This window comes from Ambystoma mexicanum, chromosome 10, assembly GCF_040938575.1.
Source record: "Ambystoma mexicanum isolate Mex_15411 chromosome 10, UKY_AmexF1_1, whole genome shotgun sequence".
Classification (NCBI taxonomy): Eukaryota; Metazoa; Chordata; class Amphibia; order Caudata; family Ambystomatidae; genus Ambystoma; species Ambystoma mexicanum.
The window spans coordinates 1,534,041,327-1,534,068,916 of record NC_090932.1 but is presented as its reverse complement, the minus strand read 5'-3'; the positions used below and the strand labels follow the sequence as shown (position 1 = coordinate 1,534,068,916).

The 27,590-nt window shown below is 45.8% G+C and overlaps 1 protein-coding gene across 1 annotated transcript in view; it reads left to right on the top strand.

Moving 5' to 3' along the window:
* GCN1 (GCN1 activator of EIF2AK4) overlaps positions 1–27,590 on the top strand; it is a 1,783,851-nt gene that overhangs the window by 528,243 nt on the left and 1,228,018 nt on the right. The window contains exons 13-14 of the mRNA XM_069619734.1: positions 25,283–25,381; positions 25,624–25,797. Coding sequence (XP_069475835.1) covers positions 25,283–25,381; positions 25,624–25,797 — 273 coding nt within the window. The remainder of the gene's footprint in view (positions 1–25,282; positions 25,382–25,623; positions 25,798–27,590) is intronic.

Genomic DNA, 27,590 nt, shown 5'->3' with positions numbered 1-27,590 from the left:
AACTGTTTGTAACTAACCTTTTTTTGTTTTTTTTTCTTTGCAACTTTTTTGACTCGACCTTCAACATCTGCACGCTGTAGCTCCGATTCGTTTCGGCTTGTCCTCCCTTCCGCTTGCGCTGCAAGGACTATATTTTCTGTATCCGCATAGACAGCAAGGAATGAGGCTCCATCGTCTCCCTGAAACATAGTACTTTTATTACTATGTATCAAAATATTGTTTGCATAAAACACGTGAGGACACACAGGTACATCTCAATAGCCAAAAACGATTTAAACATTGTGTGCCACAATCAAACGCCAAGTATTCGACCAGTGATGATCTATTTCGATGGAACTGTCAGTATCCATACCTCTGGCTCTGCATGGACTGCCATGAATGGTTGTATTGGAGAGGAGGCATCCGCATCTCCCTGAAACACAGTACTTGCATTAGTATGCTTTCAATATTGGAAACACAACACACACTTGGGGTCGAACGCACAGGTACATATAAAGAGATAACCGCGAAAGATGCATTGTCCAAAAGAATCAAGGAAAATCCAAATATGATCACATTTCATCGACTTATTTCAACGATTCCTTTACATCTGCATCATCTAAATGAGATGATGTGATTGTGGTGGAAGCTCCGTCGTCTCCCTGAAACACAGCACTTGCATTAGTATGGTTTTCAATATTGGAAACATAACACACACCTGGGGTCGACCGCACAGGTACATATCAACAGCTAACCACGAATGAAACATTGTGTAGAACAATCAAACGACAGGAATTCCGGCTCTGAAGATGACGCTCGATGGAGCTGTCAGTATCCATACCTCGTGCTGCTGAAGAATATCTATGGATGTTGCAAATGTAGTGCGCACTTCCGAAAGCTGTTGCGCCGATTCGTATACTTGAATGTCAGGCTCTGAATCAAGTGTAGGGGTTGACGCTCCGTCGTCTCCCTGAAACACAGCACTTGCATTAGTGAGGATTACAATTGTGAAAACATAACACACACCTGGGGTCGACAGCACAGGTACATATCAACGGCTAACCACGAATGAAACATTGTGTAGAACAATCAAACGACAGGAATTCCGGCTCTGAAGATGACGCTCGATGGCTGTCAGTATCCATACCTCCTGCTGGTGAGGAACATCTAGAAACGTTGTAGATGTGGCGGACGCTTCTGCATCTCCCTGTAAGACAGTACTTCCATTAGTATGGATAACACTAATTATAACTGAAAACAAACACCAGTGGACGATAACTAAGGTGTATATTAATTGGAAAGCAGTAACCAAACATTCGGTAAAATAATTACACGATAGAATAAAACTATGACTTGACATGCATAACACAAGTATGTAGCGTATTAGCCTAGTAAGATTACCTGATACGCGCTAGAAGTGGTTGATAACTGCGACCACGTCAAGGATGTAGAATGTTCTTGCTTCAGATTCAAGGGATAGTCAAGGAGTTTTAAAGGTCAATCAATGATTGATAATGAAATGCCAATATAAAAAATAGTCACGTAAGCCGACAGAATACTTGAAAAATGCTCAACACAGCACAGTTCCCTGTTCCCATATATATACATTGCGTTTGTGGGTTATGAAATCGAAAAAGAATATATTGTTAAATGTCATTATTCAAAAAACTATACACTCATATCAATATCAAAATTATTACAAGGGATAGAACACCTACAATATCTATTAGTCCATTCGACTACACACTACCGCAAGGCCTAAAGCTAAATCCGGACACTTGACTCACCGGTGGCGGAATGTGGACGAATAGAGTGGGAATAGCGTTTTCGAGCAATTTCCTTGTAGTTCGCCGTTTATTCTTCTTTTTTACCCAAGAAGTTGTGTACATGTCCAAGGAAAAGTGCCAGCTGCAGATGCGGTATCGATCGCCCCTCTTGTCCTGTAAGACTTGTTGGACTCTACTTTCCAGCTCATCCAGTGGAAATCCGCAATGTCTGACCCATTCTCTTATTCGATCAACAGTTTTCGGGAATACATGCATTGTAGTTCCTTCAGATTTCGCATGGGTCTTCGAAGGGCAACCGCTAATCGAACAGGCAGGCATTGTTGATAAATCTGATAAGTAAATATCGACATTATTATACAATCTTCAAGAATAAAGATTTGATACAAAAGTAAATGAATCATACATTGATCAATGCAAGGTTTGTTTTGGTCGCAGGAACTGTACCAGTTCATTATGTGCAGCTTAGTATTTGCATAAATTGCAGAAATGTATAAATGATGTGACTAAAATCTGAACATGTGACTCATCCCTTGGCTGTTCTGTATTGCACGAGAAGGAAACATGCTTACATTATAGACTGGACCCCCGAAGGATGCAATTCGATGACAATAGACACAGATGAAAATAAATAGATCTATTGATAGCATAGCAATGGAAACTCTAGTCAATAGCAATGAGACCAATGAACATAGCACTATTGTGTACTCTACTCGCAAATAGATAGAAATTTAAAAATCTGCGAAATATGACTAGGATACATGGCCTTACCTTGACCAACAAACAGTTGGATTCAGCAAGCAGAGCAGTATGTTGCAGGAGAATAGGTGGATGGCCACAGGTAGCACACTGATGGGTTTGCTCTAAGCGGTCACAGAAGTTCACGGATAGCACAACGACGACCAGATTAGCGTAGATCTCGGTGGTTGCCAGGTAACACGTTCAGGAGTTGACTTGCAAAGCACAAAGATGTTCTCATGAGACATATCGTGGTTTATAAAGTATTTGGAACAGGGGTGTGTTGAATGACGTATGTATGTCGTGGTCTTAGGGGGGCGGCCTGCTTCAAGGGGAGGCCTGGCTGGAGACACGGGGTCTGAGGAGGCCATGTGACCGATGGCCCCTTGGCGTGGGACACCTTTTGAAGTGTACATGTAGTTTGGCACCTTGGCCGTTTGCGCCTGTCACAGCCCCCGCTGCCAGCGCTCATCCCCGGGTGCGAACCGCCTTTGATAGAGGGGGGTGGGATGGATGGGCCTGGGGCGTGCAGATAAGGCACAGGAAGACTGCTGAATGGAGACACACTTATGTGGATTGCAGGGGGGCGGCCTGCTTCAAGGGGAGGCCTGGCTGGAGACACGGGGTCTGAGGAGGCCATGTGACCGATGGCCCCTTGGCGTGGGACACCTTTTGAAGTGTACATGTAGTTTGGCACCTTGGCCGTTTGCGCCTGTGTCAGCCCCCCATGCCAGCGCTCATCCCCGGGTGCGAACCGCCTTTGATAGAGGGGGGTGGGATGGATGGGCCTGGGGCGTGCAGATAAGGCACAGGAAGACTGCTTAATGGAGACACACTTATGTGGATTGCAGGGGGGCAGTCTGCTTCAAGGGGAGGCCTGGCTGGAGACACGGGGTCTGAGGAGGCCATGTGAACGATGGCCCCTTGGCATGGGACACCTTTTGAAGTGTACATGTACTTTGGCACCTTGGCCTTTCGCGCCCCGGACAGCCCCCCATGCCAGCGAGCATCCACCGGCGCGAACCGCCTTTATATGAATATTCAGTATACTGCCTTTATATGAATGATAGTATATCGTTGCTTATCAATAACAAATGCCACATAACGCAGATTCTTGTGAGCACAGACCCACACTTCAACCAGTGTATTATAGTGGCCAAGACCCGAAGGCCTGTATAATCCAATGGTAATTGATAGTATAGATATATGTGATTCATTTAAAAAATCGAGACAAACGTTAAAATAAATGTGGTTTTATTTTGTATCTTCTTTTCATGAAAAAAAAAAATTAGAAGACTTTAAAGGTTATACAGGTCAGGTTGCAGCACAGCGAGAGAAAATCCCCTGTACTGACCGCTGTCACTCGGGAACGTGTCTCTAATGGCACGAACGGCACAGGCGGGTATCACTCTTCGAACGCGGTGTCCAAGCCTCCCGTGAAGCCACCATGTATAGGAACGATAGGCCACCAGCCTGTACCACCTGTGAAAAGGAATGAAAAACTGTTTTTAAATGACCCAGATAAGTTTAATAAACGTTTGTTGTCAATGACAATTCTTGTAACTAATGGCATTTTACACGGACAAATGCTATCTCGAGAATGCACACTATTGAACGACTTACATGCGTTACAATGATATGTAGATGTAATTTTGGATATAGTAGAAGAACATGAAATAGGAGTGGCATGACATGCAGAGTATACTTACTCATTACTCGGATTACGAGGACGAACAGTTGCTCGAAGTTCGTGCATAAGCACCATCAAGATTCTCAACACGGCCCGTGTGAGGCAGGCTGCCCTGAAGTCTGGCAGCTCGGTGATGCATTGCGGTCGTGGCTCGCCTTCCGAAATGTAGGCCAGGCATCCCGAGTTTTCTCGGCAGCAGCAGTTCTCGTCCTCGGTTGGCATTAGCTCGCACCGATTGCATGTGCACCAGGTGGAGACGCCGTCCATGCGACTAGGCCCAGGCTCTTCATCTGTTGAATCGTCCTCCCAACTGCCGTCCGAATCCCCATCGTTTTCGCGTGCTTCCCTTTCCAGTAGTTCCTCCTTGGTATACTCGGGCTCGTACATGTAGGGCATTATTGTAGCCATTGTGTGGTAAACAGAGTAAAATAATTTACCGAGATGGTACAGGTGTTTACACGGGCTACAAGCGACGAAGGTAGCTGACCAGAGCACTGAAACGAGTCACAGAATACTCAAAGTAACACAGAGAGAGGAATGGAATCGAAAATCGGCTGCTGTGTGTTGTGAAACGGTCTGTTTATACTTATTGAGGAGAGAGGCGTCCTGCCATTTCCATGGCGACGCGTCATTAGCTGAAGCGCAGCGAATGTTGACACGACGTGCTTTGGCGTTGGGAAATGGGCGGTACGAGTCTGCTGATGTCAGGCTCAGGGGCGGGGGAATTGATTTAGTGCTGCAAAAGCAGGTCTGCCAGGGTGATCGGGGAAAAGATAGGATTATCAGAAAATGGCGGCTCACAGGTGCTTGTTTTCGCGTGCGTTTAATGGACGAAAACTCGGGTAAGCTCCATAGGAAAGTTTTCTAAAATCGACCCACTTAGCCTTAAAAAAACATGGCCGACCCATAGGGACAATAACATTTTTTACTAGAGTATGCCTTTAACCAGAGAAAGCAACTGAGGAAAACTGATCAGTTCCTTGTATAGCTGGCAGCTGAAAGGGAAGGGGACCCGATCTCAAAGGCTACGATTGCCAGATGGATTGTAAGTTGTATTCAGCAGTGTTATAGATTCTTAAGCCTTCAGCTTCACTACCGTGGCCTTGTGCACATTTTTTTTTATGGGGAAGCTGATCAGTCCTTCAGACTATCGTACTGGGAAAACTTCTCTTTTTTTCTTTTTACCTTTTTGGTAACCTTTTGACCGTGTATATACAGCATTCTACAATGCAGTGCACTTTTGTATCACCCTAGTCTTTTACACTTAGGATTTCTGGTTACCATTATGTGCCATAACATTTTGGAGGAAAGCCATGTACCCCCTTTTGTGATTCAGCTATATTGGAGATATAAAGGTTAACCAGAATGGGGGCCAGTGCACGGCCCTGCTTAAGGCCCCATATTAACCTTAACAAACCCGTGGCAGCAGATAGCTTTTTACAATTATAGATTTTTTTTTTTGTGTGCACATTCTAAACCTGGCTAGTGCTCTAAAATGTCTGTGCTACGAGATTTTCTGCTTGTTCTTAGGCCATATTTTCTTCTGGCCTTCTTCCTGCCTTCTAAGGTCAGGAAATCCCTTATATGGTTATGCATTTGCCTGGGAAAGCAGCTTTCCCAGGCTGCTGTCATGGTCATCCAGCCAAGAACACAGACCGGGCCAGGTTGGACACAGTCCTGGCACCTTTGGCGCCAGGCTCATAAATAACCGACAACAAGAAACATTTATTGGGGACAAAATGCTTTTATTGTAAGCATAGCATTCTGGGTGCAAGGTGCATTTAACATGGACACTTGCATCACTTAGAGCAGCCCCACGTGTACTCTTGGGTGGGGCTGCTATTTACTGGGTTGCCTTGCACGTGTTGACTCACTAGGAGTGGCAGGGTGTGGCAGGCAAGCCAGGCCTAGTGGGCGTGACCACGCTCACAGCTATAAAAGCTGCTCCAATCCACGAGGCAGACGCTTCGCGTTATTGTGCACATCCATGCAGCGTAACGCTCACCGCCGCCTGGAATTTGAATTTACCTTGGAAATCCTGCTTCCTGTCTCCATACTTACCATCTGGGGAATCGGCTCTCACCTGTGCACGTCATCTTCACATCTTCCAGAGCGTCAAACTCTTCATCTTGGCACTGCAGCTCCCCTTCAAGCCTTCTGAAGCGCTGAACTCTTCATCTTAACACCAGTGCTCACCGTCAAGACTCCAGGGACGTAGATATCTTTCTTAGCATCACAGCACTACGCGCTTTGTCAGTGACCGCAGAATCTGCAAGAAAAAGCAAAAAGCAAGGTTTGACATTAAAAAAGACATTGAGGTTAAGGTCGCGCTCCCATCTCATTTCGCGCTTTCCTTTAAACCATCACTCACCTGTTGACGGACATGTGGTTTCATCTATCTTCATCCCGGCCGCGTTCTCCACAAGCTGCTGTTGAGCCACAATTCCATCTATTGGGAAGAAAACAGAAGAAAAAGCTTTGTCGAAGTTGGACAAACATTTTGAAGCCATAACGAGTTGATGCTGATACCTTGAATGTGTTGGGGGTCAAATAAACACGCCAGTTGTGTTCATGAAGTGCTTTTATTGAAATAGATAAAGCACAGCAGATAAGGACCCTCAACACATCCAGGGTATCCAGCTAACTGATAAACACTTAAGCAACAACATCAACATCAAAATTCTATATTCCATCTAGAACATTACATGACACGTTTATGAACATGGCTAAGCAAAACATGAAATAGATAATCATTTATACAACACATCCCCCTCCCCTCATTAAAAAAAAATATTCTCAGATAGAAGATGACAAACAAAAATCATCTTTTAATCTTTGCAACTCTGGACACATTCCAAATTTGACCACTTTCCAACCCTACAGCATTTCTAAAAACCCGCACAACTTTGACAGGATCTGTGTAAAGAGTCTTTCCTTTCTTCGAGAGCACAGCTTTTCTTATCCTAACCCAATCTCTAACTTCAACCATAGTTCTCTTTCTGGGATGCTTCTCATTGACTTTTTCCACCCATCTTTCCTTGCGTACATCCATTCTTTTCTTTACAACATCCACAACTACATCCGTCTCTCTTGCTCTGACCAGCCAATCTGGCGCCACCAACGTGTTAGCTTTTCGGCCCCTTATGAGTTCAAAAGGGCTCATACCGGTCTCCAGACCTGAAGCCACCCGCAACGCGTACAACCTTTCCCTCACAGCCATTCTTTTATCCAGACCACACGAATTCTCTCCTCGGATGGCCTCCATAATACATCCATTAACCCTTTCGACCATCCCATTTCCTTGAGGGTAATACAAAGGCGTTCTTTTGTGCCCAATCCCACTTTTAACCAGATAATTTTGGAGCAACCTTCCCGTGAATTGCGGGCCATTGTCTGTGAGAATACTCCTAGGCAAACCCTCTCTCTCAAATACAACTTCCAGGAATTCTATAATGCGTTGACGCCTCTTTCATGATCTTAAATTCAGTCCAACTTGAGAAGGTGTCGACTAGGGCGAGAATAAACCTTCCTCTACCCACCCCCATGTCAGCTGGACCCAAAACGTCCATTGCTAAATCCTGCCACACTCCCTCGGGAGTCTCTTTCCCATTGGTTGGGACACTGCTAACAAATTCTTTCCGGATTTAACACAATCCGTGCATGCACCAACCACTCTCTCAATTTCACGGTCTATTCCTGGCCACCAATAATCAGTTTTTATCACCTCTTTCGTTTTAGACTCCTATATGACCTTGATGTGCAGATCCTATTAACTTTTCTCCCAGGCAACCAGGAAACACCAATTTGTCCCATTGAAAAAGCAACCCCCCCTTTACCGACAATTCAATTCTTACTTCCCATAGTGAACTTTCCTCACCAGAAAGTAATCTTTTCTCAGGCCACCCTTCTACAAATGTCATAACGCGTTTCCACATTTCATCTGATTCCAATACACAAATCCATTCTTCCCTTTGTATAATACCTTCCACAGTTACAAAAACCATTTCACTCTCGCCACACACATTATCGTCTCCCTCACTGGCACCATTTTCCAATTTCACCCTACAGGCATGATCTGCTTGTACATTCTTTCCCGTGGGCGGTTTTCACACTTCACTCGCTTGAAACCACAATCCGAAAACACTAATGCTGTGAATCGGGAGCGCAGCTCACGTCACAGTGACTACTCTGCATCAGCGCACATGACCTGCTGCTCAAGCCGTAATTCGAGGAAACCAATGATATATTTGAAGTACGCGGTTCCTTCCGCGGAGGCTGTGGAATGTCCGCACACGTGAATAATCACGTGACAAGCGCCCACTGACCTGCCTTGTGCCGATACAAGAAACAAAATACGGGGCGCAATCTCAGGCCGTGTTGCCGCTCCTTAAAACCGCACTGCCACAATCCTGATGAGACTGCTTGGACTGTCCCATACACTCGGGTAAATACAGAGTCACTCCTCTGCAAACGGATCTGGGACAAACGAAAAGCAGGCAAAATGACACCGCAGCAACCTGGATGCGAGCTCCTCTCCACTGCACGACACACGGTGAGTGTTGTCTCCTCTTAGGTAGCTGGTGTTGGGGGGTCCCAAGTTCGGGGAAGCAGGGCAGGTTTCACGGGAACGCAGATCCCATCCTCGTCACCATTCTTGTAAAAATAAACACGCCAGTTGTGGTAAGTACTTTTATTGAAATAGATAAAGCACAGCAGATAAGGACCCCCAACACATCCAGGGTATCCAGCTAACTGACAAACACTTAAGCAACAACATCAAAATTGTATATTCCATCTAGAACATTACATGACACGTTTATTCTAGAATGAACATGGCTAAGCAAAACATGAAATAGATAATCATTTATACAACAAAAATGTTATTCAGGAAATAACAATCGAGAACAATAACAAGAAAGTGGGAGGGGGAAAATGGGAGTAAAAGAAAGGAGACATTGACAAACACTTACTACCAATCAAGAGAAGAATAGTCGCGGCTGGACTACTACTCACCAGGGATCAGTGAAGGAACTAGATCCCATAAACAAGCACACCTGCCAGAAGTAGCAGGACAGAGAGCTCACCATCAATAAATACCAGGTGAGCCTTATGGGGCGGTACATGCCCACAGAAATCGCACCTTGGGTAGAAGGGTTTGAGAGTTACCATAGTCACCGAGCAGCGCACTCACATTTTCTCATATCCGTGCATGATCAAAGTCACCAGTTGTCGCAGTCTACATCGTATCCGCAGGGGTAGAGATCCGACGGGGGTGATCCAATTCCTGGGAGGGCTGCAACCGTGCCCCAACACCTCAGCAGAGACCAGGTGAGCGTAACGGCTACTGCTGGCTTGGTGTTTGTGGTCCCAGGATGTGGGTGGGACTGTGGTCCCACTCTGCATCTGTGGTGCCAGAGTCTCTAGTTGTGCGGCATCAGTGAAGCCCACGCTGGCTCCCGATTGGACCACTGCTGGTTGTTTGAATGGTGGGGATCCTTACCATTGGTAGGTTTGGACTTGGTTCCAGCCAGTATTTAGGATAAGAGCACTGCTGCAGCCGTTTCTTCAGATCCGTGTTGGAGCCAAGTATCCTGTGTAGAGAGCAGCTAACTGAAGATCCGTGGACAACTCCCAAAGAGGCTCGGCATCCCCTTCCTATGTTTGGCCCGAAGAAGCCTTGCTGAAATGTACGTTCTGCGAAGGCCCCAAGTGCTGCTTCAACCCTTGGACCGGTGGGTGATGGACTAATTTTCTATCCTCCATGCTGGGGGACATGTATAGAAGGCCAACCTATATTGTGACAGGGGCAACTCTGGGAGCTGTAGCCAAACCATTTCAAGGTAGCAGTGACGAGTGGTCTAGACTAGGTCTCAAGAGGTGGTGTGCTTGTAAAGGGTACACAATCAGTACACACAGTGGGTGTCACAAATGACACTTAGACAATTTGTATAAAAATTGTTATTGATTTATGACCAACCAACACTATGAAAAATGACTACCAACCCTCCACACAATTCTAAAAATAGAATGCATTTCTGGAGCTTATGGATCTGCTTAGATCACATGCTCTGCGTAGTCCGACATCTAGTGGAAGTTACGGAGTAGTGCAAGATTTGTTTTTGAAACTCAAACGACGTCGAGGGGGTATGATTAGTAATACTATGTCTAGTCTGACGTGTACTTTACCCATGGTCCTTCACGCGTCGAGGTCCCTCAGATTGTTTTTTTCCACCATCATAGTTGGTCGCAAATGCAGAGTACTCTTCCAGGCTGATGCCTTTTGATTTAATACAGTTTAATTGTGGACTCTTTTCCTTTCCTTTGTTCGCTACGCTGCACGACTGTTCAACCACTCGACTGCTCCTGGCGAACCCTCATCTCATTGACGACAGAGTGATCGACCAGACTGGGCCTTACGGGCTTCTTCAGGCTTTGGCCCATTACAGCGGGGAGAGAGGGGAGGTTCTCTATACTGACTCCTTTTAGAGAATGTCTGTCCCATCAACTTTCTTCTATTTTCGCCCAGTTGTCCTTCGAAGACATAATGAACAAAACCCCCATTTAAATTGTCTATCCTGCCACCGTAAATTCCTGTGGAAGGACACGCCACAAGTGTGCAATCACTGTCTCGCGAGGGATCATGCTGAAAAGCACTGTAAATCCTGTCCGCTTTTTCGGCCGAAAACCCTAAAGGCTTGGCAGACTAAACGCTGGGCTGCTCATGCCATGCAGGCCGAGGCCTCCATAGACGTGACGGAAAACTCCAGCGAGGGCAACTACGGAGTCATAAGTGATGCCCAGGATGATCGGGATCCATCAGAGCCCCAAGTGCAGGCCCTGACTCGGAGAAGCAGGCTGACGGTCCTGTGATGGAGAAGACCCCTTGCGGCCAAGGCAAACACTAAGGATATTCCCCACGGCCGAGCGTCGAGGTCCATGCAGTGACTGGGGATAAAGCCTCAGGTTCCTCACTGTCCTCTGGGCCATCCCGCATGCTTTTGCCTCATGGCAGTTACCAAAAACCAAAAGCAAAGGTCGGTTTGGACACCCTCCTTTCGCGTGCTGAAGAACAGGCGGCGAAAGGCATTTTGACTTGTCCTAAAAAGGTACTGAAAATACAAGCGCTAATCAAAAAACACATCTGTTCTTCACTACTAAAGGCAAGTTCGACGCCTTTGGACCAAAAAGACAGACCGAGTTCTCTAACACCACACACCCTCGGTGTTGCCCGCCGTGACAAGCGGGTACTGCATAGAGTTGCTTCAGAAACCACCTTACCGACCGCCAAGACAATAGAAACTGACAGAAGAAGTAAAAGCCATACTGCTGGAGGAGATAAAGGCACTACTCGAGAAGGCTGCAATAGAAATAGTCCTGGCAAACAAGGTATTCGAGGGTATTTATTCAAGTTACTTCATTGTGCCAAAAAGACATTTCCGTGCGCCCAGTGCTAGATCTGCGTCCCGCGAACAAATCTGTCAAACCACAATAGTTTTGCATAACCACACTCCAGGAGGTGATTCCACTCCTGAAAACGGGGAGACTACATGGTGACATTGGACATGAAAGATGCATATTTTCATATTTCAATGCACCCTGTGCACAGAAAATACCTGCGTTTCAAGATGGCGGGAGTACACTACCAGTTCAAAGTACTCCCGTTTGGTATCGCCTCAGCTCCAAGAGTGTTCACCAAGGTGCTTGCAGTAGTCTCCGCACACATATGCAGAAAGCCCATCCCGGTATACCCTTATCTGGACGACTGGCTAATCGCGGGGGAATCTCCTCAAATTTGCAAATTAAATACGTGTACAACAATAAGTCTACTCTTCGATCTTGGTTTCTCCATCGAGAAGAAATAGTCTAGTCCCCAGCCAGATGAAACAATTTCTGGGGGCTGTCCTAAACACAAAAGAGGAGCTTGCATTCTCCTTCAAACGAAAGAGTACAAAATATGCTGTTGCAAGTATCTCAATACAAGGTCGGTCACCAGATAACAGTACGCAAAGCATTTAGGGATGATGGCCTCTTGCATTTATTTGGTTCCTCATGTGCACCTGCGCATGCGTCCAATGCAGGAATGGTTAGCGAAACAGTGGTCTCAGGGAAGCAGACAGCAGGACGCTCTAATGGTTGTTTCGCTAACCCTGGTTCAGGCTCTTTGCTGGTGGTCCAAGGACAACCTGTTAAAAGGAAAACCTTTTCACGCTCCACCAGCTCAAGCGATCCGGACTACAGACTCCTCCCATTCATGCACAGCCTAGGCTGTCAATCACACAGCAGGGTGGCTTGTCCTGAAAGGACAGCCAGCCTGCCAATCGGGACTAGTTGGATTCAGGAATTCCTAGAGACGGAGGACAGGGGAGTTTTGAGACCCTCCCTCACATCCTGTCCTTCCAGACACACCTGAGCCAGGGGCGGGCTTCAAGGCTGAAGCCCGGCAAAGGCAAGACAAAGGGCTCAAACCTGTTTCAATGCACGGAGTAAAACCCAAGAAAGGCCTCCCAAACAGAAAACGGCATAAAGACGACACAGGCCATTTATATTTTTTTACATGATCTAGTAGGATGAGGGACTACGAAGTAACCCCCCAGCACTCCACATAAGATGTGTGCTGGACCTACAAAAAGAAAAAGGAAAGGAAAGTAAAGTCAATTTAACTTTACTATTCTTGGGAACTGTAGTTCACACAAGGAAAGGTATTTAAACTGTATGAGAAATCCAAAGGATTTCTCAGTGACACTGCACTGACGGCGCTGTGTGCAATGCTCCAGATAATATTTTGAGGTGGGAGTATTTGACTCCCTATTTTTTAACTAAGAGTAAATGTGATTTTAAGAGAGCAAAAATGACTTTTTTCCTTTGCAAGAGTAAAATCTATGCAACATCCAGCAGACGTGTGCTAAAACTGTATGGCAATCAATATGCTACAGCTTTCTGCATTGACAGAATACACCTTTCTGTATTTCTCAAAGATCTGGCCATTTGATCTCTCCAGTATATATTTAAATGTTAAAAACACAAAACCCTAGCCAATTACATAGTAAAGCAAACATGAATAGTTTTGTGTTTTGAGGTTCGATAGCAGAATTGTCTTTTGCCGTGTTAATGAAAGTCCTCATTTCCTGGAGCCATTACTACCTAATGGTATGCCAATGTTATGGTGCAACAGTGCAAAGAGGCAAGGACTCCATGCTAAATTCTATATCCAATCTCAGTCAAATGGTTATTTATATAGCACTTTTGGCAAAGCGCTGTACATGGATCACAATTATCAAACCAAAGTCGGAACTCCTTTATCGACCTCGAAAGGATGAAAGGCTGAGTTGGTCTTGGCGGGATTCGAACCTGCAACCTACAGATCACGCACAGATCGCAGCAACGAGCGCTCAACCGGCTGAGCTATCTTATTGGCCAACATCCTTCAGAGGTCGGTAAACTGAGTATCGACTGAGGTATAATAATCACAGTGCCTAGATGTTGGACAAACCATGTATGAAGCGCTACATACAGTTAGATACCTATCTGGATTATGACAGGGACAGGTTTTGCTGAGTTTCCATTACAATTACAAATGTAACTTTCACTTGTTTTTGAACAGCACTGGCACTTCCTGGAGAATTAGGTTTTGCATGTTTTAATTGTAGTCTGTTGGGTAGAATGCTCAGAAATTTGCAAATTTCTCTCTACCTTAGAGACCCCCAGCTCTTTTTCTGGACTCTAGGATTTTTTCATTTTTACATGGAGTGAGACCCTTTTTCCCCACTCTCGTATTTTAATTTGATTTTAACCCTGTTTTTCTTTTGGTTTTTGGAGTCTCCATAGGCACCTCTTTACTTTGTAGCACACAGCACCTTCACTGTAGTGCTACAGGGAAGTCTTTCAGATTTCCCCAAAGGTTTTGACTACCTTTCTCTTGGATAACTGTTTCCAAGAGCAGTAAAGTGAAATTGACTTTACTTACACTTTTAAATTTCTAGACCCAGCACCCACTCGAGTAAGACCTTCACTCAATCAGCCCATCTCCCCACACCCATGCGTAGCACCCCTCGCTAATAAGGGACAATCATTGGCTATCCGCCAAGCGAACAGAGCTGTCTGCCAACGAACATTCCACATTTTGTCTCTATCACCTACTGCGTGAAGTACTTTGTCTAGTCTCTAGGCTGCTGCTCCCCGACACGCATCCCATAGCAAATTATCTGGCTATCGCACCAATCTATCAACTCTAGTCCGCTTACCACGTCCTTGTAGAACCTGTACTACGTTACCGTGCTCTGGCATATAGTTGCCTAATCTGCCGAATTCACAATTGCACATGTGTTTATACGACAATTCAAAGTACCTATATTAATCCGACTGTGTATTGTATTGAGCTTAGCTAGCCAGCCTGTGTACCATGCTCTGTGTTGTGCTTATGCTGTCTCGCACCCCACTATGCTAATCTGCCTATACGATGTTTTGTGTTAAGTAGCTTGTGTATTTTAGCATATTAGCTCACGCTGTCCACCTGGCTACACGTTTCTTGCCCCTGCTCTACACCAGTATTCATGGTCCTCACCTCTATAGCCAACTTTAGCTCAATCTGTCGCTTATTACTTGAATGCAGCATCTAGTATATGCTTGCCTGCTACTTTGTTGCTGGACTAGCCCTGATCTGCCCTACTACTTGAATGTCACATCTAGTATATGCTTGCCTGCTTGATGCTGGACTAGCCATAACTTGCCTTATCGCCTGAATATCGCATCTAGCATATATCGCATCTAGCATATACCCCCACTGCCAGCCACCAGTGGCCCCTCTAGGTATCTATCATCCACCTTTAGCCCACCTCAAAACTATACAATGTGCCTTAGCCAAAATCAGACTGCCACCCTACTATACCTCCTCTCACCCTTATTATACCTCACCATTTCTACTGCTTCATTAACCATGTACCCAGCAGAAAATGCACCCTGTCCGATCACAAAGAAACGGTAGGCTCCGAGCCACGTTACCCCGTCTCTGAGCCCAGTTGCCACAGCAAGACACCTAACCCTCTCCTAAGATCTACCTCACAACACCCTAAAGTATGCCCCAACCTAACTACACACTGTAAGAACTCCACCAATCTAAACCCATCCCTATAACAATCCAGGACACACCCAACACAACTATTCTATCCGGAGCCTTCATCAACGCTAGATCACTAGTGGCCCACACCACGGAAATAGCAGACACCTTATCCACCAACAACCTCGACCTCCTGGCAATCACCGAATCATGGCTGCACGAAGCAGCAGGCTCAGCACTCTCAATAGCCATCCCTGAAAACTATCAATCAGAATGGACAGACCCAACAACAGAAGAGGCCGACTGGCCATCATAGCAAAGACTAATCTTGAGCGAAGACCATCGACTCAATCACCTCTCAAATCCTGCGAACTCCTTGCAGCCAAATTGCCCATTTCCAACTGTCGCACCTTAACCATCTACCTAATTTATAGGCCACCCGGCCCCATTGGTTCTTTCGAAGCAGATTTATCCAGCCTCCTAGCAAACAATACAAAATAAACCTCAAATACTATTACTAGGCGACCTGAATCTTGGCTTGAACGACCCTGATGACAAACCAGCACAAGCTATAGCCAACATGCTTGGTGAACACGGCCTAATCCAAAAAGTGCTTTCCCCTACCCATAACAAAGGTAGGATCTTGGACTGGATCGCCACCCTGAACTGCGATACCACCATCATCAAAACCACTCCTCAACATTGGACAGACCACTACCTCATTGACTTCACATTATCACTCTATAAAGAAGTCAGTGAAAAAAATATCATTGCACCACCACTGCCCACTAGAGCAAAGAAATATATAACTCCTGACAAACTCCTACCACTTTTGCTGCCAACCCTTAATGCTCTCCCTGACAAGCTATTTCCAGAGTGCCTGGTAGAAAGTTATAACAATGCTATGAAGAAAGGACTAGACACCATTGCCCCCCACCTGAACGCCTGGTTCACCCCCATCTGAAAGAACTAAGAATGCAAAAAAGGAAACTAGAAACTCAATGGCGCAATACCCCCACAGAAGAGAACAAACTACAACTCGAACTCTTCGCAAATAACGACAAAAAAGAAATCCTACTCAAAATATAACCTATACAATGAAAGAATTGAGAAATCCAGCTCCAATACCGGGGAACTATTTGCTATCCTAAGGGAACTGGAATCCCCCACACCCTCACCCGATAACATAACTAAAGACAAACAATAATGCACCAGGGTCCAAAACGCACTAACAAAATCAAAACTCTAAAAACCAAAATCGCTCTAAAAAAAGACTCTAACCACCAACGATTCATCTCCTAGCAATCATGCCAAAATAACTAATCCACCAGGCCCTAATCTCTTCAGATTCGCTAAAATCTCCATTCCAGAAATAAAAAGGGTTATCGCCTCACTCAAACCATCCAACTGCAAAGGCGACAACTGCCCACCCCAGATAATAAAGGATGCTGCCAGGGACTTAGCTCCCAAACTGATCAACGCATCCTTCTCCAACACCATACCAAGCAATCGCAAAGAATCCTGGGTTCTGCCGCTACTCAAGAAGCGCACCCTAGACCCCTCTATCCCCACTAATTACAGGCCCATCACCACAGTGCTGTTCCTGCTAAAGATAATACAGAGTAGCATACCTACAAATCCAGCAATATCTAGAAACCCACAAATTTCTAGGTGCCCGCCAATCTGGATTCAGACCGCAGCACGGCACAGACTTCCTTAATCGATCTTAAAACCCAGATCAATGCGATTAACGACAAAGGAAACACTGCCATGCTACTCCTCCTCGATCTGTCGGCGGCCTTTGACCTGGTAGATCACACAGTCCTGTGCGAACACCTGGCCTCGGCTGCCCTCTTTTCAAAGAGGCCATAGCCTGGATCCAGTCCTTCTTGGACAATCGAACTATGAGTCTTTTCCTCATTAGCCTCAGCAGACCCTATCAAAATAATGTGCGGTGTACACCAGGGCTCCTGCGTCTCCCCTACCCTGTACAACATCTTTACCAAGCCCCTATTTGACAAGTTGGATGGACTGGGTGTCACATACACTAATTACGCAGATGACGCCCAGATCCTCATAACCCTTTCGGGCAACTTTGACTCAGATACGGCCTTGGTAAACAAAATATACTTCATCATTCAGGCATGGATGGCCACACATGGCCTATGCCTGAATGATGAGAAAACAGAAATCCTGCTCCTCGGCTCCAACGCCAATCTAAAAAAACTCAGTTCCGACTACAAGGCATTTAACATTGATGGCAACACTATCACAGTTGTCAAAACAGTGAAAACTCTAGGCTTTCACCTTGACTCGGCCTTGTCACTAAGACAAATTCACTAGCGTCCTCTACTGCTTAAAACTGCAAGCTTATCAGGGCAAGTAGAGCATTCCTCTCCCAAGCAAGCTGTATCATCGCCAATGCCCTAATACTGTCCAGACTCGACTATTGTAATGCCATGTACCTAGGAGCCAAAAAATACATAACCGACAAACTTCAAACACTGCAAAACAATGCACTCAGAACAGCCCTTAACCTACCATACAAGGAACACATATCCAACAAAAGAGAACACAAATGGCTCAAAATCTGTGACCGCATCTCACTTAAAACAGCATCACTCGCCTTCAAATGCTTAAACGACGCAGCCCCCCCCATACCTCGCAACCAGACTAGTAAAAAGAACCTCCACCTGACCCACCAGAACAACCAACTCCTACTGCCAACAGGTGCCCAAATTCATACAAAAGAGAATGGGTGGCAGTAGCTTCCCTGTCATGGCAGCCCAACACTGGAATGCTCTCCCAATCAACATCAGAACTGACCAATCCTATTACAGCTTTAGGCGAAACGCTCTCACCTGGTTACAATCCAACGACCCCCATGACTGAACCGTGCCCTGCACACTAACAGCCCCTAGCCAACGTAACTGTATATATGTACATAAACTGACCCGCTGAAATGTAAATTACTGTATGCATATTTTATATATGCTCTCAACAGATTGTACATAATGTAATTATCTGCTTCCTACTCAATTGTGCCTTACCTTGTAAATAAGCTTTTATGTAATCTTATCTTCCTTTTCTCTGTTGCGCCCTGTTACCTCTGGGTTTTGCGCAGCATAGTAAATAAACAAACACTATCTTACAATAGGGTGCTGGAGGGGTTACATAGCATCCCCTTTGTCTAGCTTCTCATGTAACAATTTTGTTACCCTTTCCTCGATGAATGGCTGGTGGCAGTGGTTTATTTTTTACTACTGTGGTGTCTTTACCGCGGACTGCGTTTGCAGATGCAGTAAAGCACCCGTGGGTGCCATTTTTGTCAAAATGGCCCGGTCTGCTTTTTTCGCCATTTCCTTGTGGAAAGGTCCTTCTTGAGATTTACTGTGCGCCAAACCAGGTTTGGTCCCTTTGTTCATTTTGTCTTTGGCCGGATTCATGAGTGAAGCCTGCCTCTGGCTACAGGGTGTCTGGTGGGGGCAGGAAGTGAGGGAGGTGCCCGAAACTCCCTGTGCTTGGTCTCGTAGGAGACAGGAATGCACTCCTAGGTGATTGGCCGGCTGGCTGTTCAGCAAGGAAAGCCACCCTGCTGGGTGATTGACAGCCAGGCTGGAATGAATGGGAGAAACCTGCATAAAAGGCGAGGCTTTTTGGTTTGGAAGGCAGTCGACCACTGGGGGAAGGAATCCGAAGAAGAGCTTGAAGAGGACGCCTGCTGCAACTCTTGGACCGTTGGTTTGCCGGGTGGAGCCCCGCTGCTGCGCTGTAACTCCAAATTCATATTGACAGAGAAGCCCCTCCAAGGACGACTTCTCCCTTTGAGTTGGTGGGACCAATCCACTCCAAAGTAAGCCACCTGGACCTCTTTCTCAGAGCTGGTTGAATTTCCACAGAGTTGCTGCTGGAAAACCAAAACGCCAGGGGGAGGAACACCAATTTGTGTGCGTTGCTTTTAAGTTGGCTAAAAGCTCCAGGAAGATCCTCCGGACTCCCAGGAAGCAGGACTGACCGAGCTTGAGCCACCAACAGAGTGCTGGACCCCAGATGCAAGGAAAGTCCATCTCGACAGCCAAAAACCACAGTGGTGCTGTTTGTGGTAGACACAAGGAGCTGAAACACTGAATTGCCACTTGTTTGAAGATTGCCGGTTGCTATCGGTAACCATCCCATTGCAGTGCAGGAGTCCCCAGAAGTCCTCCCTCTTGTCCCCACGACTGAGGCCCAGGAACACCAGGATCTGCAGAGCTGCACAGGAACAGAAGTCATCTGCTGCATTTTTATTCTAACCAAAAGTACCGTAAAATCTAAGAACGTACCACCTTGTTGTAGATTTGCAGGCCCTACATTGACTTTTTTTTTTCACTAAAGACTTCTAAAACATTGTGCAAAGACTTTTCTTAACTGCAAGAAGTGCTTCAGCTACATAGACTTTTTCCCATTGACTTTGGCCTAGCCTGTTTCACTGAAAGACTCTTCTCTCCTCTGACACTGGGGAGGGTTGAAAAGTATTTGCCTGCTTAAGAATATTAGTGATCTCTTGCTTGTTCATAACCTTTTCTATAACACATTTCAGTGCTATTCTAAATTATAACAGTAACATATTAATGTCCACAGTGTCTTAACTATTGATGTCACCGGAGGGTGTAGGCATCCCAAATGGGTGCTTGCTGATTTAGGAACTAAGAGTATTTTTGAAGGTATTTGTGTGTTGCTATTATATTACTCCCTTCTAAGGAAGGCTTATATAAATGACCGGTAAATTGTTTTTTATCAAGAAACCTTGAGTTTAAGTGTTTGTTTGAATACTTGTCACTGTGAATCTTTTTGTAACCACTCTACAGCTCACATGGACCCCTCTTGAGATGAGCCTGGCTGCTCGACTGCGCTACTAACCGTTGTAGTTCACTTATACCAAAGCTTGGGTCCTATTGCCATGAGGCTGAGATTGTTGTCGTATACCCTAAGTGTCCTATCCCAAATCTGTACCTAACCGTTTTCGTGCCTCCTTTAGGCTATCCATACACCTTTTGTGGAAAGTTTAAGTGGCCAAACTCTGACTTCAGGAGCCAAGCTGCCAAGTTCATTGATTGTGGGCGTGGGTGGAGGGGTGCCCCCTTGTGTTGTGTCAACATGTTGTACGGGAACTTGATTGGGTCGCACACCGCCGGTTTGAGCAGATGTGTAAAGCAAAGCTGTCTTGCCCACATAGGAGTAACCAGGATCAAGGTTACTTGTTCCTGGTGCATTTTGTGCACTATCCTGCTCAGTTCTTCCACAGGGCATAACCCTTGGAGGACCCTGGCTGGGAAACCTGGACGGGAAGTCTGGGCATTGGGCGTTTAGCTTTGTGGCGAACAAGTCTAGTGAGGGTGGGGGGGTGACCCCATAGAGAGAATATTTTGTCTACGGTATCTGTTGAGTTGCCACCCGTGCTCTTCTGGTAGAGGGTGTCTGCCAGAGAAGTGAATTCTCCTGGAACATGTTGGGACGCTTGAGTGCCCACCTCTATATTTTCTGTGATAGTTTGGACAGACTTCGAGAGTGTGTGCCTCCCTGTTTGTTCAGATGGAGCATGGCCGTGGTGCTGTCTGTGAGGACCTGCACCGTCAGACCCTGGAGATGTTGCTGGAAAGCCTGAAAAGCCTTGATGACTGTGAATAGCTCCAGGAAGTTGCTATATCTTTGGGCAGTTGCACGAGTCCACTGTCTGTGGGGGGAGGAAGAGCGGAATTTCCCCCCCCCTTCTCCCCCCCTCACCCCCAACCGGCGTCTGGTCTACTAAGGACCCTCCAAAAGTAGGACCTCCAGATCCAGAGTCCCCTCAATAGAGTGCAGGACCGAGGGAGTGAAGGAAGTCCAACCGGTGTCTGTGATCCTCATCAGTGCTGTGTGCTAAGCTCTGAAACCGCAAAGTGCTGCTGAACCGAAAAGCGCCCGTAGCTGCTGACGACCTTCCCGAGTACTGCCGTAGGAGCCCTCCAGACGTCCTCCCTCTTGTTCCCACGGCTGAGGCTCAGGAACCAGGTTCTGCATCACTGTAGCAAGATGGAATCCCGCTAGACCACTCATCTTCTAACCAGAGGTACTGTTTAGGCTTGGGGTACTTACCTTACAGCCCTTTTAGCTGTGCTTTTCTCACTGGGGCATTGCATTGGCTACATTTTCTTCGAGTTGACTTTAAATCCCTTAGCACAAGTTTCACAGCTTGTGAACCTACAAGTGATATTTCTGAACTCTTTCACTGTTTGCCAGACTTATCAAAGAAGTGCATCAGATCCATAGACTGTGTTGCAATGGCTTGGCTGTCCTGGCTCCCTAAAGGAACTCTTCTTAATCCGTTGACTTTGATACTGCTTGTCCCTCATAAGTTGTGGCTTGTTTAACACTGTTACTGCTGGGAAAGGCTTATTTAGACTTCATTGGAGGATTCAGTTGTTCTCGCATATCCTGACAATCTGTTCTAAACTTTTTACTGCCCTTAACCTTTAATTTCTGCAACTCTGAATCTGCAAAGTATGCTAGTGTAAAATATAAATACAAATACTATACTTGTGATTGAAGTCACATACAGGTGTAGAAGTGTATGAAGCATATCCAAAGATTATTCACTGGCTTATTTGATTGTGTAAAGTAGTTTCAAAGTTTATTGGTATTGTTACGATCGCTTGCCTTTTTAAAGTATGCTTATTTAAAACTGACCTTAAATGACTATTTATAAATGAAACCTTGTGTGTTACTTGGCTACTTGTGTTAGGCAAGATTTGGTGCATTACCCTACACCCTGAGGTGACTTAAATAGCTAGGACACTGGCCTTTAATATATCACTGGTACATTTATAGCAATACTGAGATGAGTGTAAAACAAGGATTATTAGAATAAAACAAGAGATCACACAAATATTCTCAAGCAGGTAAGTACTTTTTGAACCCCCAATGCAAAGTAAGTTAACCCTTTCCTGGAAGGAGGGCAAACACAATCAGAGGGAAGAAGTAATTCAGGGAGCCAGGCCGGCCAATGGCAATTGGGCAAAAGTCTAGGTGAGCTGAAGCACTTCTTGCAGGTAAGTAAAGTCTTGCACAAGTCTTTGTAGAAAAGAATCAATGTAGGGCCACAAGCTGGGAGGTTGGAGAGGGGTAGAAGATGCAAGCAACCAAGACCAGTCTCAACTGAGAATAAGTAAGGCTACCCAACAAGAGGTACGTTCTTAGACTGTACAGTACCTTTGGTTAGAACAAATGGTTCCAGCTGGCTTCTGTTACTGTGTAGCTCTGCAGATCCTGTTGTTCCTGGGCCTCAGTGGTGGGGACAAGAGTGAGTACTCCTGCACTGCGTTGGGACGGTCAGCAACAGCAAAGGTCAAACTTCAATTCAGCGGCAGTTTGCGCTTTCACATCCTCGTGTCTCAGCAAATAGCACCATCGCGGTTCTCGGCTACCACTTTGTACTTACCTTGCTTCTGGGGTCCAGCACTCTGAGGGGGCTCAGGCTTGGTCAGTCTTGCTTTCTGGGAGTCCGGAGGATCTTCCTTCAGCTCAGGTCCGACGATGCGCTCCAATCTGGTGTTCCTCTCCCTGACACTTCGGTTCCAACAGCAACACCAGTGGAATTACATCCAGCTCCAAGAGGATGTCCAGACGTGTTCACTTTGGAGTTGATTGGTCCCACCAATTCAAGGGGAGAAGTCGTCCTTGCAGGGCTTCTCTAGTCGAGGCAAATTCGGAGCTTCAGCACAGCAGCAGGGCTTCACCGGGCAAACCAACAGTCCAGAAGTTGCAGCAGGCGTCTCTTCCAAGTTCTTCGGATTCCTTCGTCCAGTGGCAGTCTCTGCCTTCCAAGCCAAAAAGCCTTGCCTTTTATGCAGGTTTCTCCCATTCATTCCAGCCTAGCTGTCAAACTCACAGCAGGGTGACTGTCCTTGCCGGACAGCCAGCCGGCCAATCACCTTTTGGATGCATTCCTGTAACCAAGGGGATAAAGCACAGGCAGTTTTGGGCACCTCCCTCACTTCCTGCCTCAGCCCGACACTCTGAAGCCAGAGGCAGACTTCACTCGTGAATCCCACCAAAGACAAAGAGAACAAAGGTACCAAACCTGGTTTGGCGCAGAGTAAATCCCAAGAAGGACCGTTCCAGCAAGAAATGGCGTAAAAAGACCGGCCATTTTGACAAAAATTGCACCCAAGGGTGCTCTACTGCAGCTGCAAACGCAGCCTGTGGTAAAAGCACACGTTAGTTAAAAGTAAACCACTGCCACCGCCATTAATTGTAGAAAGGTTAACAGAAAAATGTTACATGAGAAACTAGACAAAGGGGATACTAAGTATCCCCTCCAGTACCCTATTGTAAGATTGTGTGTGCTGGGTCAAATGTAAGTAAATTCAATGTCACTTCACTGCTCTTGGAAACAGTAGTTATCAAAGAGAAAGGTATTTAAACCGTTGGGAAATCTGAAATACTTCCCTGTTCCACTTCACTGAAGGTGCTGTGTTCCACAATGTAAAAGATGTCTATGGAGTTTGTCAGACTCCACAACCAAAAGAAACAGTTCAAATTACAGAAAAATACATGAGAGAGTGGGAAAAAGGGTCTCGCTCTCTCCAGGTAAAAAAATGGAAGTTGTTGGGAGGGAGCCTAGTGCTTTCCTTAATTTCCAAACTTTCCAAGCGCTTTAGAACTAGGCAAGATTTCTGTTAACTGTTTTCGAAGCACTACACATGTCCAGGGGGGAGGAGGGGTCACTAAATAAAGATAGTTAGGATTGAAACATAAGTGCAAATAACTATTCAGATGGAAATATATATATGGAAAACTGTTATATTGGACGTTAGCTTTGCTCAAAGCACACGATAAAGTCAGGCTGTGCTAAATATAGATTACTGGCAGGCTGGTAGAGAGCACAAAGTGGCAGAGCAGCTGTTCCTGTCAATCACAAGCCGCAACAGAATACTATGGGAAAACAGGTTTATTGTAGGATTTACTGAACCATATAATGTATCATTTTATGGAGCAAGTGCGGAGATAATGGCGGGGAGATGTGTTTATGTATGAATGTTTATAACATAGTTAATCATGCTAAAAAATAGCAACAAAGCATTCTTGCATATGCAGCATAATGTTATGTAGCTTGTCCCAAACGGAACCTGGCCATGCATACTGGAGACTCTGCAGCATCCCTTGTATGGCAAGAAAGACAATTTTGTAGGAGCTGGTATCCAGTGACCAAGTCAAGAGTATTTCAGCCCCAGGCCCAGCATCAGTCTTCAGGACTTGGGAGCCAGCCACTGAGGACAGAATGCTGTAAAGATTAAAGTGTTGGTATCACTTGCAAGATAGACTCATGGCTTTTAATTCCCTAGAGGGGTGCATTTACTCTGGTTTATGGTGATTGAGTCCCCTGTATTTAAGGGGCGCCCCTGTCAGTTGGGGTTCGCTTTCAAAGTCCTCAAAAAACAAGGTAGAGCGGAATTAGCAAATTTCTGAGAATTCTCCCTAACAACTTGTTTTTACGGATTTCAATTGTACAGCTCTACTGCTCATTTACCCCTCTTGAGATGGCTTGGCTGTTCAGTCACACTACCAACTTGTGTAGTACAGACCTATACCAAGCAGCTAAGTGTTGTGTAGTCTCACCCATTGTGACTGCACACATTCTTACCCAACACTGATTGGAGATCTACAAACCACTGGGATAACTTATTAAAATCTTACTGCCGGTAGGACTTTAGGAAAACTCCCTTAACGGTCTTTAACAGTGCAGCATCTTCTGTGTTTTTACACTTGCTGTCCTTTTCTTAATCCTTTGCACACCCCCCCACCACACACCCCCCACACCCCCCCCACCACACACCCACCACACCACCACACCCCCCCCCCCACACACACACACACACACACACCCACACACCCACACACACACCCACACCCACACACCCACACCAATGAGGTCTCCCTGATTACATCCTGTTTTGATTCCCTTTCTCCCTTTTCTACATTTGTTTCACTGGAACACCAACCTTTTTTCCTCTTTTGCAGGGATCGGCAGCTTTAGTAACCATGGTGTTACAGGAGTGTCCAGTCATGCTCTGAGCACGATAGTTCTAGAGCTCTTCATTCCTTTTCTGACACAAGAAGGTAAAGATTTCAGCTTTTGCCAAACAGAGTAAAGTATGTGCTGGGCTATGTTCTGCATGAATTCATTTCTCCATCCCATTTCCACATGTTCTAATGAATCATGAGACCTAGCAACCATGTTATTTAGTGTCTTAAATGCAGAACTATTTCTTGCTTTGTTCCATGTACTGTGGATACATGTGTGCGTGTGCAAGCAAACCTGTGATGTGCATACTGATTTAATGATTCCATTTCTCTCGTAGTTCACGAAGGAACCCTTGTGCACGCTGTCTCTGTTCTAACTCTCTGGTGTCAGAAGTTCAACACAGAGGTACCCAAGAAGTTGGTAGACTGGTACAAAAAAGCTTTGAGTCTTAAAACCTCCACCTCCGGTGTCCGGCACGCATATTTGCAGAGCATGCTGGTATCTTTCAAAGGTACTCTTAAGAGTTTGCTTTTCAGCTTTATGGGTATTCTCCCTTCTGCCCTTTGCCAATTATACTTTTGCTTTATGATCCTAGTACCAAATGTTGTTCTTGGTGGATTTGTCACTCTAAACCTTCCACTGCACTGCTGAAAACCACTTTACAGTGAGGTGTTCTCCCATGAGGTACTACCTAGTGTCACCCTAAATCGGTGTTCTTTAAACGTTTGTTGTCTAGCTTCCATTAAGGGAAAAACATGCAAGTTGTGCCACCCAATCTGCTAATACCTTATCACAACTAAGATCATATAGCATGAGTGGGCTACAAGATTTACAAGAGTCCGGGGAAGAGGCAGGAGAAGCCTTCACAAAGAAAGCAATCGTTCATGCAGCAACAGTGCAAGTATGCCTCTTGAACAGAACATGGGCATCAGACATGCAAGATTTATTCAGACACACAGAACCACTGCAGCAGAAGTTGTGCATTTCCACTGACACACAGAACACATACAGCCCATATACAGACCTGGGTTCCCACTACCCCTTCTAAAGGTGCAATGGCAATATGCTACAATGTTGTATGGGTCGGTGCTGGGGCAGTGGACTGTTTCAGAGCTCTCCTGCCAGAGTTTGGCTCTCTGGCTGGACTGATTCCTGTATCTTGTCTGTTGTATTTCTCTTTTGTCGGCTGGAGTGGAAGCAAGGACCACGTGCCCAGGAATGGCTCTAGGGTAGGTGGTGGGGTAAGGGTCCAGCTTTGTGGCACCTTCTGTCTTGTGTGACCTACTGTCCACATTAAGATTTGTTTATGGTTTGTGGAGGATAGCAGCTTAGCAGGGGTTGCAGACCCGAAGTCCTGGAAAGAGGGGGATCATTGCTACAATATCTACATCCCCCCCCGACTCCTGTGGCGTCTTAACTCAACTACATCTACCTGCATACCCTTTATCTCTGTTGACCTGACATTTCTTTTCCTTTACCACAACCTGCTTCACTCTTGTGGATCGCTAATCCTTAATACCTTTTTTTACCCTCATGGTTCTCTGCTTCTTACCCTATTAGGTGTTCTATCTACCTGCACCTTTGGCTAGTATCTTTTTAACTAGACTTAATCCCCTTGCTCGAACTCCCTGTCTGGGTTGTATTTATCACTTTGCCACTGTTAGGGAAGATGTCCTTTTTTGTAGGCTTTTAAATCTTTAATATCACACAGGAAATTGTCAGCCTGCACTGACCCACTCACCTGCTAAAAACTGCTTCAGGTGAATAGCGAGGCTGTTAATCAAAGTCAATTTCTGCACACCGTGTGGCCTCCTATCATTTTTCCTTATTTTGTAAGCTAGGGTTGGAAACCTTCTCCACTTTACTAGACTGCTCACAGATTTGGGGGGTTGGAGGCCCAATTGGGCCACTGCTGTTCATTTCGTTTTGGAATACTATTTCTTTCCCTAGGGATAGTAAATCCACAGCCTCACTGGGAACCCCAACTCTTGTGCATTGTAAGGTGCTCCCTTGGGGAGCCCTTAAGGCACCCAAGTGTGGGGGCATCGTTGTGTGTGTCATACATATTGCAGGGCAGATGGCTTCCTTTAACCACTTTGTATAAGCTGGAAGCCCAGCTATTTTACCACCTGGGTGTTTTTGCGAATCCCTTGAAAGGGACAAGTGTTTTTGTCCTTTCCCTGTTTCTCCTCTAGGTCCAGAGGGAGCACCCCCCTCCCCCTCTGCCCCCCCGTCCCCCCATGGCATGCTTGCCCTGGAGAGAGGATGTGGCATTATATGGGCATGGGCTACAAGCATCCCCCA